At 33.3% G+C, this 19,107-nt stretch overlaps 1 protein-coding gene across 2 annotated transcripts; it reads left to right on the top strand.

Moving 5' to 3' along the window:
- Positions 1-6,658: 6,658 nt before the first annotated feature.
- Positions 6,659-11,565, top strand: LOC121797670. Of its 2 annotated transcripts, none has more exons than XM_042196315.1 (14): positions 6,659-6,810; positions 7,226-7,486; positions 7,576-7,610; positions 7,702-7,780; positions 7,894-7,972; positions 8,651-8,722; positions 8,800-8,948; positions 9,158-9,214; positions 9,595-9,784; positions 10,060-10,279; positions 10,417-10,524; positions 10,613-10,738; positions 10,865-10,916; positions 11,047-11,565. In XM_042196315.1, the coding sequence occupies exons 2-14, from the start codon at positions 7,229-7,231 to the stop codon at positions 11,197-11,199; spliced, it is 1,578 nt and encodes a 525-aa protein (XP_042052249.1). In that variant the 5' UTR covers positions 6,659-6,810; positions 7,226-7,228; the 3' UTR covers positions 11,200-11,565. The 2 variants fall into 2 exon arrangements, with proteins under 2 accessions (XP_042052249.1, XP_042052250.1); XM_042196316.1 differs by lacking the exon at positions 6,659-6,810 and adding an exon at positions 6,869-7,009.
- Positions 11,566-19,107: the final 7,542 nt, after the last annotated feature.

Genomic DNA, 19,107 nt, shown 5'->3' with positions numbered 1-19,107 from the left:
ATAGCCAAAATATCAAATGTCAACAACTCGTATTAAAATGTCAACAACTAAAAAAAATTTATTTTTTTATTTTTTAAAAAAATTTTAAATTTTTTTTAATTTTTTTAATTTTCACGCGATGTCAACTACGATGTGTAGCCTGCACACCAAATGTCAATAGCCCTGCACATCAAATGTCAATAGCCCTGCACATCAAATGTCAATAGCCCTGCACATCAAATGTCAACAGCTTATAGTTGACATTATATGTGTATAGGTGATATGAATCATATATGTAGTTGACATTATATATGTGCAGTTGACATGAATTGTATATGTAGTTGACATTATATGTGTGTAGTTGACATGAATTGTATATGTAGTTGACAAAAAAAATAAAAATAATAAAAAAATCAAAAATCAAAAAAAAATTTAATTTTTTTTAAAAAAATAAAAAAATATTTATTAAATAAAATGTATGATGAAATTACCATTCTGTCCTTTCACAATTAATTAATGTAAAAATATTTTCCATGTGGTAAATTCTGGACCACTCATTTAATAAAAATGAGTGGCTAATAATGCATCTCAATTCTCAATTAGGCTAAAAAATCTCAATTGATCACAACCCTATATATATATATATATATATATATATATATATATATATATATAGGGATCTGTGACAACGTACCACCAATCTCGTGCTGCCACATGGCACGTTATCCAGTAGTATTAGGTGGATTGCAGTGTAGATTATTGAGTATTGCAGTATAGACATAGAATGTTTCAGTTGCAGTATTTATACAGACAGATTGCTTTTTAATACCGTTATTTTGCTATATAGACAATAATGCAATACTCAGCACTTTATACTGCAATCCACGTAGTACTATCATGCAATCTATAGAAATCCATCTAAAATACTTACTATGATATTGATGGATGCCCCCCTAATATTGCTGGATAGCGTGTCACGTGGCAGCACGAGGTTGGTGGTATGTTGTCACTCTATCCTAACTCTATCCCAATATATATACTATCCCAAAAAGTGAAAAATCTGTGTACCTATTGCAAGTTTGAACTCCATATAATGGATATGCATTCTGCGCACCAGATGTTTGTAAAAAATCGTTAGAGAAAGATGTATATAAATTCTGAACCTTTTTTTCTCTTATTCCCATCATATGAGACCTTTGTTGTACACTGTATGACTACATTTTCTTGTAATTAATGAAGAAATGAAATTTAGTGTAGTGAGTTGAGTAAGAACATGGACATATTTAAGACTTTGCCAAGATTGATATATTTATTGCTATAAATTAAAGCGTATATTTATTCTTGATAAATTTGTCAATTGTTAAATGTTGGGAGGAAAATAATAGAAAAAAGATAGGTAAAAATCCGTATTCTGAAAAATTTGCATGTCTCGATCCCATATTTTATAAGGTCAGCAAATTTAATCTCAAAAGGTCCAGTATTCCGAAATCTCTCTAATTATACTCGTTCAAAGTCATTATGATTCACTTAATTTTATGTTAATCTTATTTATTGCCCCTCCACGTTTTTTACTATACACACTAGTGTTTTTTATTTAAGGTTTATTAAGTAAGTGTCTCTTATATATTGAGAAATTTGTAGTATGTCCATGGACCGATCGTCTGATCCCATAATAGTTGAACGTGCGAGTAGCCTAATTATTGTTTCATTTGGTTGTCATGATTAATTATTACGAGATTATGTATTTAAAATTAAGTTGCAATATTATTTTAGTTGGAGAAGGTGACTATAAATAATTATCACACAATTATTCATATAGGATCAAGTTGTAAAGTTCAATCTCATAATTTCTACAGAACTTAAGTCGATTTATTGGATAAATTGAACTTCACCAATACTATAATATATGTGTGACATGAAGTTAAACATTCAATGTATATGTCGATTTTGTGATTCTTTCAATACAATTTTTTTTATAAATTAGTATTGAATCAAGTCAAATATAATGGTACTACTTCTATGATTTTGACTGAAAATGAAACCATCTAATGAATGGACCCGGGACGGAACTAGACTTTCAAATAAGTCGGTGCTCAAATCTTAAAAAAATATAATAATAATAATAATAATAATAATAATAATAATAATAATAATAATAATAATTTCAGTTCAAATATAAGGTCTTTACAATTTTTATGAGGCTCTAGATGATAATTGTTTTTAAATTTCATGCCATTAATTCAAAATCAAAATTGAAATCACAATTAAAGAATCAAACCTCTAAATTTTCTGCAAGTAGAGGCTAAATAGTGTATTATGCATTGATTTTAGTAGGAGACCTGCCTCTAATATGATTTTGCGGCTGCTACTGTAATTTGTGCGCCTCCGATATGTTTTGAGTAGGAGATGTAATTGTATTATAAATTTGGGCTAGTTCAAGTAAGGCAATTTTAGTTTTTCTATTATATATATATATATATATATATATATATATATATATATATATATATATATATATATATAGGGATGTATTCATTTCCTTTTCCTATATTTCCTCCTTTTTCCTTCTTAATATCAGCCATTAGATTAGAGAAATGGACGGTCAAGATCAACATTGGGTAATTAATCCCGTGTTGCATTATTTGTCCTATTTTGTGCATTATGAGGGTACAATAGTAATCTAATCTAGGCTGGAAACCGCTACGAATAATGCACCACATGGTCACGAGTAATGCATATAATTGCCTATATAATGCACAATATGTGAACTGCAATGCATACGAATAAGATGTGCTGTGTTATGATGTTTGACACACGTTTCTTGTTTCCCCTAAGGGTTTAATAAGCTTAGGGGTTAGGGTATAGTACGTAGACATGTATGTAATCTTCACATGGTAACGAGTAATGCATATAATTGACTATATAATGCACAATTTGTGAACTGCAATGCATACGAACAAGATGTGCTGTGTTATGATGTTTGACACACGTTTCTTGTTTCCCCTAAGGGTTTAATAAGCTTAGGGGCTAGGGTATAGTACGCACGCATTAATAACAAATTATAAAACGATACGAATAATTCATCAAATTGTCACGAGTAATGGATGTTATTAACTATATAATGCACAATATGTGAACTGCAATGCATACGAATAAGATGTACCATGTTATGATGTTTGACACACGTTTCTTGTTTCCCCTAAGGGTTTAATAAGCTTAGGGGCTAGGGTATAGTACGTAGACATTACTAAATACACGTATGTAATCTTCAATCCGTTGATTAACCCATGTACACAATACCTCTAATAATGCATAATATACTGAGATAATGACAATTAACAGCTACATAATGCACTACCTAAACCAAATAATGCACATACGTATATTCCAATAACAACAATTTGTTAGTAATGTCTACGTACTATACCCTAGCCCCTAAGCTTATTAAACCCTTAGGGAAACAAGAAACGTGTGTCAAACATCATAACATGGTACATCTTATTCGTATGCATTGCAGTTCACATATTGTGCATTATATAGTTAATAACATCCATTACTCGTGACAATTTGGTGAATTATTCGTATCGTTTTATAATTTGTTATTAATGCGTACGTACTATACCCTAGCCCCTAAGCTTATTAAACCCTTAGGGGAAACAAGAAACGTGTGTCAAACATCATAACACAGCACATCTTGTTCGTATGCATTGCAGTTCACAAATTGTGCATTATATAGTCAATTATATCCATTACTCGTTACCATGTGAAGATTACATACGTGTCTACGTACTATACCCTAGCCCCTAAGCTTATTAAACCCTTAGGGGAAACAAGAAACGTGTGTCCAAACATCATAACATGGTACAACTTATTCGTATGCATTGCAGTTCACATATTGTGCATTATATAGTCAATTATATGCATTACTCGTGACCATGTGGTGCATTATTCGCAGATACCAAAATGTGGCAGTTACTTTTCCGTCAAATGTCAATAATAACCCTGTAATGCATACAACCACCTTCTATAATGCAACACGGAACCAGTTTTATAGAATCAATCTGATCCGTTGATGCCTTAGATCTAACGCGTAATATTAAGAAGGAAAAAGGATCTAAGATGTGAAAAGGAGAATAACGCTCCCCTATATATATATATATATATATATATATATATATATATATATATATATATATAGTCGTGATCATATGATAACCCCTAAATATCATAATAACCCTATAACCAAATCTGGACCACACATATTTCTAATCATGCGGTTGAGATTCAAACTTAGATTTACTTCATAAAAAAAAACGCGTGGGTAAAACTGTCATTTCTCTCATTTAATTTCTGAATTTTGCCAAATATCACGTAAAATGATAGGTTTATTGCATAGAATGATAGTTTTGAGATTCAAACTTAGATTTACTTCATAAAAAAAAGCGCGGGGGTAAAACTGTCATTTCCCTCATTTAATTTCTGAATTTGCCAAATATCACGTAAAATGATAAAATGATAGGTTTATTGCATAGAATGATAGTTTTGCCGGATAAAATGATACTCTGAGTTGATAATATGATACTTTTAACTGACTGATAAAATGATAAAATGATAGGTTTATTGCATAGAATGATAGTTTTGCCGGATAGAATGATACTCTGAGTTGATAAAATGATATTTTTGACTGACTAATAAAATGATAAAATGATAGGTTTATTGCATAGAATGATAGTTTTGCCGGATAGAATGATACTCTGAGTTGATAAAATGATACTTTTGACTGACTGATAAAATGATAAAATGATAAAATGATAGGTTTATTGCATAGAATGATAGTTTTGCTGGATAGAATGATACTCTGAGTTGATAAAATGATACTTTTAGCTTATAAATGTTAGGTTTACTGCATAAAATGATAGTTTTGCCGGATAGAATGATACTTTCAGCCGATAGAATGATAGTTTTGCCGGGTAGAATGATACTTTCAGCCGATATATTTTTGGTGTATAATATGACATTTTTGTTTAATAAAATGATACTTTTACCTGATAAAATGATAATCTAAGCGGATAAAATTACAGAAACCTTATAAAAATGATAGTTTTTCCGGATAGAATGATACTCTGAGTTGATAAAATGATACTTTTAGCTTATAAATGTTAGGTTTACTGCATAAAATGATAGTTTTGCCGGATAGAATGATACTTTCAGCCGATAGAATGATAGTTTTGCCGGGTAGAATGATACTTTCAGCCGATAGAATGATAGGTATTTTTGGTGTATAAAATGACATTTTTGTTTAATAAAATGATACTTTTACCTGATAAAATGATAATCTAAGCGGATAAAATGACAGTAACCTTATAAAAATGATAGTTTAGCTGAAGAAATTGCATATAAGCTGATAAAATGATACTTTAACGTGACAAAATGACATACAACTGATAAAATGATAGTTTTCCGGATAGAATGATACTTTCAGCCGATAGAATGATAGGTATTTTTGGTGTATAAAATGACATTTTTGTTTAATAAAATGATACTTTTACCTGATAAAATGATAATCTAAGCTGATAAAATGACAGTAACCTTATAAAAATGATAGTTTAGCTGAAGAAATTGCATATAAGCTGATAAAATGATACTTTAACGTGACAAAATGACATAAAACTGATAAAATAATAGTTTTGCCGTATAGAATGATACCCTGAGTTGATAAAATGATACTTTTGACTGACTGATAAAATGATAAAATGATATATGTTAGGTTTATTGCATAGAATGATAGTTTTTCCGGATAGAATGATAATCTGAGTTGATAAAATGATACTTTTGACTGACTGATAAAATGATAAAATGAGCGAAATTCAGAAATTAAATGAGCGAAATTTGGATACGTAAATTTTATCATGAGCGAAATGACATATTTACCCCCGCGCTTTTTTTATGAAGTAAATCTAAGTTTGAATATCAACCTCGTGATTTTAAAATGTGTGGTCCAGATTTGGTTATTACGGAAATTGAGGTTATCATTATAATGCACCCCTATATATATATATATATATATATATATATATATATATATATTAAAGGCCCAAGTCTTATAGTCCAATACAAATAATTAATAACCCACTTAGAAGCCCAATTTCATCATGTGTCGTCTTCTTCAAATTGGGGATTTGCTCTTCGCCTCTTCCTCTTTCAGTTTCGGCATCGCAGACTCGCAGACACGTTATACATAAAAATTCAGGCCATCCGAAGCCGGGGCGGATATCCGGCGAGGCGCGACTACATAGTGGGGGTATGGGTCCGGTTCCGGCCAAGCCCCCGCTGGAGCGGTGACTTGGCCGCCGGTATCTCCGTCCCTGAATGGACCTAGCCAATTGATTTATTCTCTAAAACTATGATCCCTCTCAAAGTTGGAGAATTGGATTCGAAAAGAATGTGATTCTTGATATATGCTCAAAACCAATTCCACTCAATCTTACACCTAAAGCTTGATGGATTTTCACTGTCTTTTTGCAAGGCAATAAAAAAATAAACTACTAGGAGTAGTTTTTATTTATTTATAAAATTACTAGCAATGCAGGTTGCTATACACAACATTTGTATTGTATGAGCACAAAAAATTAAACAAATTCTTATTTATTTATTTATTTATTTATTTATTTATTTATTTATTTATTTATTTATTAATCAATCCAAACAAGCCCTTACCCCCTTTCTTCATAATCAGAATCTTGCCGTCTTTGATTCAAGAGCTGTATATTGAGGACGCAAAAATTCACTCTAGCTCCCAAGTATTAAGCTTCAGAATTCCTCTTTATACAGGTGGTAATGCTAAATTTAGGGTTGTAATTCTTGTTTGGAGATTTAAGGTTTAATCGATGTATGTATATATATATATATATATATATATATATATATATATAACGTGCGTGTGTGAATGTGAGCAATTTTTCTGCTTTGCCGATACTTACCGAGCAAATTCCATTCAATTAACTCTGAATATGGAATCAAATTACATCAGGTTTGTATGTTGATATTATGTTATGTGTAATTTCATGTGTGCTGCTTTTTGTGATATGCTTATCTTAATTTATTCTGGATGAATTTCTCGAAGTAATGGCCACTTCAATTGGGGAAAACGAATACTGTTTTGAGTAGCTGTAATGCAGAGTTCATTCCCTCTGTGCTGTTTATATCATAATTAATTGTTTCATTTGCGTCTTTTTTGATTTCTCAGGTCATGGGTGACCAGACTGATGAGCCGCTTCCTCCAGGAGTACAATCTCTGCCCTGTTCATCGTTTGATAACACATCCTCGATGCCAGGTCCCATTTCAAGAAGCAGCCTTTTCCCTCTTGGCCTTTCAGAGGCACCAAAAGTGGATGCTGGTGAAGAAGCAATCGTCCAGCCTCGTGAGAATACCGGCAGTTCTAGTTTGCAATATGAAAGATCTAGTAATATTGAAGCTGCTGCTCAGACAGCTGTGCTGCATGAACAAGTACTTGGTCTTTAGTTTTGCTTCACTGTATAAGGTTTATCTTTATGCATCGGTGCTCATCTGTATGTGATGTTACTGTATCATTCCAGGAAATAGCCACTCAGAGGATCTTTCAGAGCCAGAGGTTTGATCTTAACCCGATCTCTAACTGTATGACATCAAAAGATTCAAAACTAATCCTGGGTTCTTTTGCATCTATATATGTGTCAACTCAGAGGGTCAAATAATGCAAGTGAACATTTGGAGGATAATAAAGATATTTTGTCTGGACGCCATGACCCAAATGCTCTAAAGGTGCCTCGATATTGCCATGTTTCTTAATAAAATTTATCTTATTCTCTTTTGCGTCTTCTTTCTGTATTTCAATTATCCCCAGTACTAAATTGGATGTTTTCTCAATCCAACAGGAGCATCTTCTGCAGATGACCTCAACACATCGAACAGAAATGGCCTCAAAACGTGGCAAGCCCACTTCCGTGGAAGAAGGTTAAATTGCTGCAAGAAATACTTTCTACCTCTTAAGTGCATTGATTTTTGGTGTACAAATTGAAGCTATCATAAAATTGTCTAAAGATCCTCTATATGGGGTTTGTTTTTATGTTCCTTTAGGATGATTAGAATGCGAGTTTGTTAATAAGTATTTGAGATGCTATTTTCTGTTCTAAATAAGCAAGAGCTAGGAACATATGATCCTTTAGTTCCATCCATAATAATTTTTTTCTTGGGATTACAAGAAGAAAATTCTATTGACTAATGAAATGAACGGATCAACAAGATTTAACATTATGAGATCTCTACAAGTTTTACTCCACTAAACTTCTGGTGAGGATGAAGGACGATTACTTATAATACTGTTTGTTATCAATTGCCACTATTGCCCCGCTAAACATCTGGTAAGGACTAAGGATGACTGACAACTTTTAATTGATTCTGTCTTTGTAAATCTAGTTTATTTATATCGTAGATTTTGTTTATTGCATTGATTTGAATGGCTATTCAATATCGAAGAATTGAAGATGTTACAACTTAGTAAGGTGGCACAAATGAGAAGCCTTAAGATTCATTATTGCTCTCAGTCTCTTTTACACGAATGACCAAAGTCGGAATTATAGTCTTTCGTATGGTTGTCCTAATGATTAATGATCTATTTTAACTTAATGTCAGGCAATCTGGAAATAGGGAATGGTTATGGTGTGCCTGGTGGAGGTGCTTATTATGGTGCTCCGGTACACTGTGGTAAGACTGTTTCCATCCAAAAGTGACTTTCACTAGAATGTTTTGACATTTGCCTGATCAGTTGATCTGAATCGTAGAAAAAGTCCAAAAGAATGGCGAGCTTAATGGCGAGTCTGGACAGAATTCTGCTTCTAAAGATTTACCTGAATATCTTAAGAGAAAGTTGAAAGCAAGAGGTATCCTGAAAGATGACAAAAATACAGGATATCCGTCAGAATCAGAAAATGTAAGTAGGTTATTTTGCTGCATATCGATTTGGGCTTGGAACAAAATCCTCTGTACAAGGCTCTTCCTATATTACCTCATATCACTATACGTTATTGATGTTTGTTGTGAGTTTCTTGAGTTAGTCTGAGTCTCATCTGAGTTTTCTTACCCACTGACCGGCATCTTCTTCATTATGTCTTCATATTGGATTGGGATTTCGAACTCTAGAGATCGGATGCTCAGTCAACTCAAGCCACGACACCTGGAAATTTGCCCCCTGGATGGGTGAGTATGATTCTTTATCCATGGGATAATTTTTGGCTCAATTACTTTACTGCACACATCAATGTTTCTTTGTGGATTAAAAGTTGGAACAGCTGAAATTATGCGTCTAGCTGTCTCCTAGTTAAAGTACGTCGTTTTAGGCATTCACAAAAGCGATGGTAATTCTTTTATTGACCATGCATATAACATGCCCCTTGTTTTGCACTCTCTTTTTCATGAGAGAAAATATAGGATCAACTTTCTGTTTCACCAGATGGAATACACTGTATGACTTCGGACTTCCAGCTTCTGAATCACAGTCAGCCTCTGTTTAACATAACTAAGCTTGTACCTCATCATATTATTCATCGCTCATCAATATGTCTTGCATTCATTGATAGATTGAAGCTAGGGACCCTGAAAATGGTGCTGTGTTTTATCACCACGCGAGTTCAGGGAAAAGCCAGTGGGAAAAACCTATTGAAGTACAGAAACCTATTGAAGTGGAAAAACCAATTGAAGTGGCTCCTGCTGCTGTCTTTGCAACCTCACCTCTCGAGGATTGGATAGAGGCGTTCGATGAAACAACGGGTACATTCTTACAAGCCTTATTGCATTTTGGTAAAATCAAAGTTTCTGATGGACCTTTTGTATTTAGAATTATTTGAATTATTATAATTCTTGATGTATATAGGTCATAGTCAAGCAATTTGATAGTATTTCTTTTAATATGTCCTTGACATTGGATATTGTTATTTGGTGTTCTTTGCTGCTTAGGAAGTTGAAAGTGAGTGATATTTCTGTTTCACTTAGGTCTGTAAGTATCACCAAAAGATTAATGTGTGCTAAATTATTTGCATTCTCAGGTCGAAAGTATTATTATAACAGGAAGACCAATGTGTCGCAGTGGGAGCATCCAGGAGCACAGCAGCAGGTGGCTCCACAGTGTTATGAGATGATGGTCTCCCCTAATGCAGTGGTTGGGAATTTGGAAGACAAGGCATCCCCTTTTCCTAGGTGCTTGGGATGTGGTGGTTGGGGAGTGGGTCTGGTGCAGTCTTGGCACTATTGCAATCACTGCACTCGGTACGTTATTTTTTAAATTATTTTATGGTTTATCTTATTATATGATCTTGCATTGAAACCGTTCAAAAGTAATAATGTTGATGGTTAATAAGGTGATACTAGATTTAATATGAGGTGTTTAATATTGTTGCTTGCAGACTTCACAATCTTCCACAGAGCCAATACTTATCAACCTCTGAGAGTCATAACCAACCAAATAATGTTGGAAATCAAGGGCACTCGGAGAAGAAGCCACCCCAACAAAGGTGATAATTTTTCCCTTCTATTTTGTTGTGTGAATTTGATGTGATATTGTCTGCTGTCAAATGTTATGATTCTGAAGGACTGATACAGGTCTGATACTAAACCCCCTCCTTGGAAAAGCTATAAGAAGGACAGCAAGAAGCGTGCACACAATGACGAAGATGATCTGGACCCTATGGATCCAAGTTCATATTCAGATGCTCCTCGTGGCGGTTGGTATGTTACTTTTGTTATTTCAACAAGTACATACTTACGATACCTTATTGTGATCTGAAAAGTAGCCTCAAAATGGTTTCTCCGTGAATACTAGTATTAAGAAATGTATGTTCACCATGTCCACAGGGTTGTAGGCCTCAAAGGAGTACAGCCAAGAGCAGCAGATACCACTGCCACGGTACGTTGTTACCATTATGAATTTTCCTTATACGAATTCGGATCAAGCACAATTCAAAAGAGCAAAACCATTCTCTGCTCTTCTGTGCTTGCTGTGTACCTTCATCTCATCTGCAGACTTCGAATTCCAGGGACCTCTTTTCCAGCAGCGGCCTTATCCGTCCCCTGGGGCAGTTCTACGAAAAAATGCTGAAATTGCATCTCAGAAGAAAAAGCAGAATTCTAATTATACTCAGATATCCAAGAGAGGGGATGGGAGTGATGGTCTTGGTGAGGCTGATTGAATGAGGCTACGTCAATGCACTTGTCTCAGGTTGAATTCGGCAATGCAATGCACAGCACTTGTCGTTGAATGTTGCGATGCTATGCACACTTTTGATGTCCCCCTTTTCTTGAAGTTGAAAAATTAGAGGCAGGTGAAAGCTTCGGCATAAGATGCTGATGGTATACTGAAGGTGTAGTAAGTAGGTCAGGTGTTTGTTTGATTTCTTGCACACAATCAGATCAAACTAATTTTATTCCAAGTCGATTTATACGAGTTTAATTGTTGTGAGTTTTAGGGTGCGTAAAATTAATGTATCTTTTTCTTATTTGGATGATAACAGACTTCCTTGCATATGAATATAAGTACTCTAGATAAGTGTTCGTCACTCGTGTATAAGTCAAGTTAAAGTCGATAACAATCATACAGAATTATTTTCCCAGGGTCCACAATGAGCTATCAAGTTAGCTGCAATTTGCAACGAGCTTTACTTCCTTTGTTTTCCGAGCGAGATGAGATCTGAAAAAACGGCTTACAATCTTGATTCCTCACATGCTAATAAATCAACGAGATGTGTCACTCAATTTTAAGCATTATAGAACCGAATTGAATGAAGTATTTTGATACAGATATGCATGTCGCAGGATATGCGTAATTAGTTTTAGTTAGGATTTAATTAGATTTTATCTACTTAATTGGTTAGGATTTGGTTTGATATTTTAAGGATATAGGATTATTATCAATTCTTTATTTCCAGTATATGTTCTTGTTAATCTCTCCGGCCTTTACTCCTATCAATTTGGTGCGGTCACCACTGATGACCTTTCCGACGTTTGATGGATCTGAGCCTCTCGCGTGGCTCACGCGAGCAAACCAATGTTTCCTCATCAACTTAGGCTTGAGCTCGGTTGAAGCTGAAGTTTGCCAAAACACCATCGGATAGACGCATCGACATAGCCATCGAGGCCATATCCGGTCCAACAATACCCTGGCTAAAATTGCTCCTTATGAGTTGCTCTTCGTTGTCATGGGACAAATTCGCGCAAGAGTTGTTGCGACGCTTTGGAGATGCTGCTACGACTGATGTCCTTATTACCAAATACCAGCCAAAACACCTACCCACATCCAATGATAATACCACAGTTATCCTACCCTCCCTGCCCACCGTGACTGCACCATTGTTGTCCTTTAGTCCGCCTACAACAGCCCTGCAGGAGATACCGCCTATTACCCGGTCAAACAATCCACCCTGATATCGATACCAAAGTGGACAATAGCACACCCCTTCCCTTTGTAGTACATCAGCCTATTCATATTTCTGTTTTAGTGCATCTGCCATCTACCAATCCGCCTACACTAGTAGTGGTGACAACACCGTTGTGGTCCTCGAGCGCTGTGGAAAGCAATCCGCCTACACCAGCAATGGTGACAACACCGTTGTGGTCCTCGAGCGCTGATATTTCACAGTTTCAGCCTCCCTCCTTCCCTTTGTGGCAACATACAGTTCCTGCGGTTACGGCAGAGCAGGGCACACTCATACTCATGTATCTGTTCCTTCTTGTTTATGGGCACATTCTTTGGTTCAGCTTTGCACCTCCTGTCCAGAAGCATGAATGGGAGCCTCTACCGAACAAAGTAATTGGTTTCAATTTTGAGCTCAACCTTGAGGGCAAGGTTGATTCGAGAGTGAGGCAACTGATACAGATATTACCGTGGCCTCCTGCGTGAGGATTGGCCTCCTTGTGAGGATTATTTTCTTATATTTCTTTCATTAGTTAATTCTATCCATTCAGATATTTCACGTTCCTATTCTTTCAATTCTTTATTTCCAGAGTATATGTTCTTGTTCATCTGTCTCCTGCCTTTACTCCTATCATATTTGGATATTAAAAATTGAATTAACAACATAAGTGCTACTATCAAATCTGTTCATAGACAAGTAACAAAAACTATATATTAAAGTACTAAACATAAAATAAAGCAAATAAAACCTAAGAATGAATTGTATGTAATCTTTAGTCTTCTCTTTCTTTGCTCCAAACTCCAAGTGATGAATGATGGAATGAAAGAGGGAGGGGATCCTTGGAGGCTCCCCTCGGATTGGTGTATGAATGAATTAGGTTATGGGTGTATATAGGCTTGAAAAAGGTTTAGACATGGTAAATTTCGTGCTCTATAATTAATAGAAAAGATTTGGCTTCACAAGGTAATATTTTCTTTCATTCCATAAATTTCTATGCCTTTTTCTATCATTTCGCATCAAATGCGTCAAAAGAACAAAATGTATAAATTATGCAATTTAAGAACATAATTTTCATGATTGACATTCAAAACGAGCCAAATATATGCCTTAAAAACATGCAAAATTCGTGTTTATCGATGTTTGGCCAAAAGAAGGTTTTTATGGTTGCTCCCCTACCTCACGGAGTACGTAAAGATCAAGAGTGTGTGCAACATCAATGCAAAGAAAGGCGACATATGGAAGCAGAGACACAAGTTGCAAAAGATTATGTAGCGAAGAACAATAAATAGTTACAACAGACAATTGTTGAAGCGAATGAACAATCACAATAGAATAAGAAAGAGGAAGCCTCTGGGAATTTGAGTCCACATCCCATATTCAGAATCGATATCCATGCCAGAGGTACAATCTTCGACGCTTATTTTGGCACCAAACAACAATACTTCTAAATTCTACTCGTGTGGTAACAGTTCTTATTCCTACTTCCATGGAGCCAACAAAGACACTGCCCTATGTCCTTCAAGATTTTGTTGATATCAATACAAGGGTTCGAGCTATGGAGTGGAAAGATAGGGTGAACCAGGAATAGTGGTTTCATAAGTTTCCCAAGTGGTTCAAGATTTACAAGAAATGAAATAAGTTTCGGCCACCAAAGTTATGTATACGTAACTTGTATATTATAGGGCCGAAACAAGACAAACTATTGAATTTGTTTACGAAGTATTTTAGTCGCGGCAAGGAAGATCTATTCTAGAATTGAGGACAAATCCTTTTGAATAAATGGGGAATAATGCATGCAAGACTTGGAGGCTAAGTAAATTTATTTTGATATTTATTTATTTCCTAGTTAGTAAAATTAGTAGATGAAAATATATTACTTCCTCCGTCCCTCGAAATTTGTCACATTTAATTTTCTGCACTTGTTTTGGAAAATTATACTAATAAATAGTTAAAGTAGAAAGATGATAAAATAAGAGAGAGAATAATATAGAGAATACTCTCATCTACGTTATTTTCTATCTTACTTTACCATGTCTCCACTTTAGCTATTTATTATCATTTTTCTAAAACGAATTCAGAAAATAAAATGTGACAAATTTTCTGAGACGGAGGGAGTAATTGTCTTTGCTTCCACCAAATTAGGATTTCCTTTCTAGTTATTTCCTTTCAGTTTTATTTTTCGATAAGTTTAGATTTTCTTTTGCCTATATAAAGACCTCATTGCTGGACTACAATGACACACATTTGAAGATTGATATTATAATGAGTTTTATCACGTTTGAGTTCTCAATTCGTTGAATTTTTTATCCGACTTATCAAACGACATTTCACAATCGTTGGTGGCGTCATTCATTCCATCTCATGACTTATCAGTGATTCATTCATACCTGTTGTGGCGTCATCCAATCCACAATTATCTAGTTTTCCAACGCTTTCTTCGTTGATTCTCGTTAAACATCAAATCTAATCTCAACAACATCTCTTGGCACTAAATGTGAAATTTAGACTAATTCCAAGCCTGAGTTTTCAAAACAAAAGTCTACTGTCTTGGAAAGCAAATGCTCAGGTATAAGTTGAATAGTTGATTCTTTAATTGGACACTCTTACCCGTCCCAAATGCGCATACCAAGTTCCTTCACATCAATGTCAAGAGCTACAAACAAGCCTCCAAAAGGGAGTATTATACTAGTAGAAAATCAACATATATATTTTAAATTTGAATCGTATTACAAATAATAATTATATTGAGTAAAAATAAGTATATATATTTTTTTCAAATTTACATATTAAAATTAGCAAAATATTATTTTTGTAATGATTCTTGTATTAAAGTTATTGTTCTATTTTACATAAGATACATGCTCCCCCCGTCCCTAAAAAGTATGAACTATTTTCTTATTAGTCCGTTTCTGAAATGTGTGAATATTCTAATTTTAGAATAGTTAAACAATACACTATCTCTACACATCATTTTATTTACTACTTATACCATTCTACTACACTACTAATAATGTGGTGCCCACTTTCCACTAACACTATTTACACTATTCTTTATCTCGCTATTTTATTTTACAAATTATACATTAAAGCCTTTACCGAATCAAATGTTCATACTTTTCAGGAGCGGGGTGTATGTTTATTTTATGCTTAAAACTGAATATGATATGACATCAATTAATATTGGAAGATTTGTTTATATGTATGAATTTTTTGTTTTTTTATATTACTCCTTCCGTCCCCAAAGAGTATGAACATTGGGTTCGACACAGGTTTTAATGCATTATTGGTAAAGTAAGAGAAAGATAGATAGGAAGATAAAGTCTTTTTGGCCATGTTTGGTTGCCAGGATTCTGTCTGGGAAAGTAATCTAATTCCTTAAATTTTAAATTCTTGTGTTTGTTTCCGTTTTTAATCAAACTGGGAAAGTAATCAAAATCCTGAAACAAGGAAAGTTAATACAACTTTCCAGGATTCTGAATCCTAACTTTTCTTAGGTATTCTTTTTCCCAGTTTTAGGATTCTTACATATTTAATGCAATATAGTACAGTTTATTATTATCATCATCATCATCATCATCATCATCATCATCATCATCATCATCATCATCGTTGTTATTATTTATTACAATGTTTTAAAAATAATTTAAAAGTATAAACCATACTTAATTTCAGGATAATAAATAACTATAATTCAAATTATCATAATTATAACTATATTATTAATATTTATTTTTATTTTTATTATCATAATAATAATAATAATTTATTAAATAATTAAATATAATTATAATTATATAATAATATAATAATTATTAATTTATAATCTAGTAATTAACAATAAAATTGTAGTGAAATTTTAAATTATAAAATTTATTCAATTAAAAATTAAGTAAATATAATAATAATAATAATAATAATAATAATCTTATTTATTATTATATTATTATATATTATGATGTATAATCCATATTTAAACTATCCATCGTAATAATAAATAAAATAATATAATTATTATCATTTGTAATTAATAATTTATTAAATAATATGTATTATTATTTTTTATAAATAAAAATGATAAGTATATTTTTAGTTTAGTGTTTAAATCAAATATATACTTTCAAATCTTGATATTTTCCAAACACGGGAAAGTAAAGTTATTAGAGAGAAAAGAATTTCCAAAATTGGAATATTCATACTCTTTGAGGACGGAGGAAAAAGGAAATATTGCATACTCTTCGGGGATGGAGGCAGTAATATGTTGTTGCGGTTTTTTTATTTGGCTTCATTTTGATAATTTGGATTTTGATTTTCCGGGTTTGATTATTTAATAATTCAACTCAATTTGATATTTAATTTTGGTAAAGTGCTTCATGAAATTCATCTACTTACAACAATAACATATTATTATTATTATTATTATTATTATTATTATTATTATTATTATTATTATTATTATTATTATTATTATTATTATTATTATTATTATTATTATATATAAATAAATAATCTGAAGATGAGGTTTATTTTATGGGTACTCAAATTTTCGAGAAGCACCTAAAATGCTACTCTTTTCTGGACATTATTATTATTATTATTATTATTATTATTATTATTATTATTATTATTATTATTATTATTATTATTATTATTATTATTATTATTATTATTATTATTATTATTATTATTATTATTATTATATATAAATAATTAATCTGAAGATGAGGTTTAAATTTTATGGGTACTCAAATTTTCGAGAAGCACCTAAAATGCTACTCTTTTTGTCCAAAATTTAAAGAGATTTTTTTGCCATTGCGTTATTCCAAATTTAAAGAATTGTTTATTTTATTTCATTTTTGATACGCAAACCTCATATTTCACTAACTTTTTACACTCATAATCCATTATAAACTAATAGTGTATCCCACATTCCATTTACTTTTATTCATTTAGTCAAACAATTTCTTAAAACCTGTAACAAGTTAAAATCTTTCTCTTTTATGGATGGATAAATGAATTTAAATATAAACTCGAACGCCCTTTGGCCTGAGACACTAGCCTTTTTGTTGCTTGGCCAACTCACACACACTAGAATAGTTCATTAAATGATGGATGAAAGGAGTAATTAATACTCCCTCCGTCCACATTTGACATGATACGAGTTTAAGAAATATAGCAGAAAGTGAATGAGAAAAGGTAAGTGGAAGGTGAGTCATACTTTTATATTAGTGAAATGTGAGATCTATTAACAAAAATGGTAAAAATTAAAAGGTTATTTTATTGATGGATAGACTAAAATGGCAAAATGAGACGTTTGTAGGTGGACAACGGGAGTAGAAAAAGACATAGTACTCCCTCCGTCCCTAATAACTCATCACTATTTGACCCGACATGGATTTTAAGAAATGTAATAGAAAGTGTATTGAAAAAACTAGTAGCATGTGAGTCCTATTTTTTTATATAATTTTATAATAAAATGTGAGTGTGAACGAGTTTGTGGAATGAAGGATCTGTTAGGTAAAAGTGAAAGGTGATAAATTTTTAGGGACGGACGAAAATGAAAATAAGTGACAAATTTTTTTGAGAAGAGGGAGTAATAGAGTACTACTGTATGATTAAGAAAAAGCAATGTACAACGTTCTTAGTTCATGGTAATAAAACTACGGAGTACTATTAAAACAAAAAAAGTTTGGGTTAATAGGAACATTTACGAAAATGGATAACTGCCTTAAAAATCACCAACTTTGCCCAAATTTTGGTTTTTCCCACGACCTTTAAAATTGGCGTATAAAGTCACCAACTTTGCCGGGTCGCTGGTATCTCCCAAATTGACCCGACCCTGTGTTTTCCGGCAACTAAGTGTCCTATGTGGCATGCCTGAATGTTGACGTGGATGGCATCAGAAAAACGTAAAACGACGTCATTTTAGGTGTTAGAAACGACGTCGTTTTACGATTCACAATCGGCAATTAGGTTTAAATCAAACCTAAAATTGAACCCAACTTTGAACACTCATCAAATCGTTGCAATCTCGATTCCACCCACTGTCGATTTTCTTTACCAAAGCGCGATTCATCCTACAAATCTGCTGCAATCTCGATTTTCCTTCCATTTGTGGCGAACGATTAACCCGTAACAAGGTAAGATCCTAGCTTCATTTAGGGCTCCAAAGCCCATTTTTTGAGAATTCACAATTGAAATCCCTAATTTTGAACATGCGGTTGATTTTGTTGGTTTTAGGGTTCGATTTAGGGTTCAATTTAGCGCTTGCTTGTAATCCCAATTTAGGGTTCAACTTTGAATATGCGAATTTAGGGTTCCCGATTTTTGGTTGGATTGGGCGATTTCGAATGTGCAATTGACAATTTGTATTTAGGGTTCGTGATTGTGGTTTTGTAATCCCGAATTTTGCAATTTAGAGTGGTGTTGGTTTTAGGGTTCCAGATTAATGTTTAATCCAGATTTAGGGTTCATGACTGTGGTTTGAATCTTCAATTGGGTTAATAGTTCAGGATGATTGTGGTTTTGGTGTAGGATGTCGACCTCTTCCCAGAATTCAAGCAGAATGAGCAGAATGACTTGGCCGAGGTTTGAGGTGGTTGTCTGTGATCACGACATTGAAGCTGATGTGGTGACATCAAATACGGATGCCAATCCCGGACGACGCTTCTATCGTTGCCAAGGCTAGAA

This window comes from Salvia splendens, chromosome 4 (genome assembly GCF_004379255.2).
Source record: "Salvia splendens isolate huo1 chromosome 4, SspV2, whole genome shotgun sequence".
NCBI lineage: Eukaryota > Viridiplantae > Streptophyta > Magnoliopsida > Lamiales > Lamiaceae > Salvia > Salvia splendens.
This window is presented reverse-complemented; position numbering and strand designations above follow the sequence as displayed.

Bases quoted from the DNA above. Each gene is read 5' to 3' on its own strand.
- LOC121797670 (XM_042196315.1), top strand. From the start codon at position 7,229: ATGGGTGACCAGACTGATGAGCCGCTTCCTCCAGGAGTACAATCTCTG. The intron at 7,973-8,650 runs GTTAAATTGCTG...ACTTAATGTCAG, and splicing joins GCCCACTTCCGTGGAAGAAG to GCAATCTGGAAATAGGGAAT. The intron at 8,949-9,157 runs GTAAGTAGGTTA...TTCGAACTCTAG, and splicing joins ATCCGTCAGAATCAGAAAAT to AGATCGGATGCTCAGTCAAC.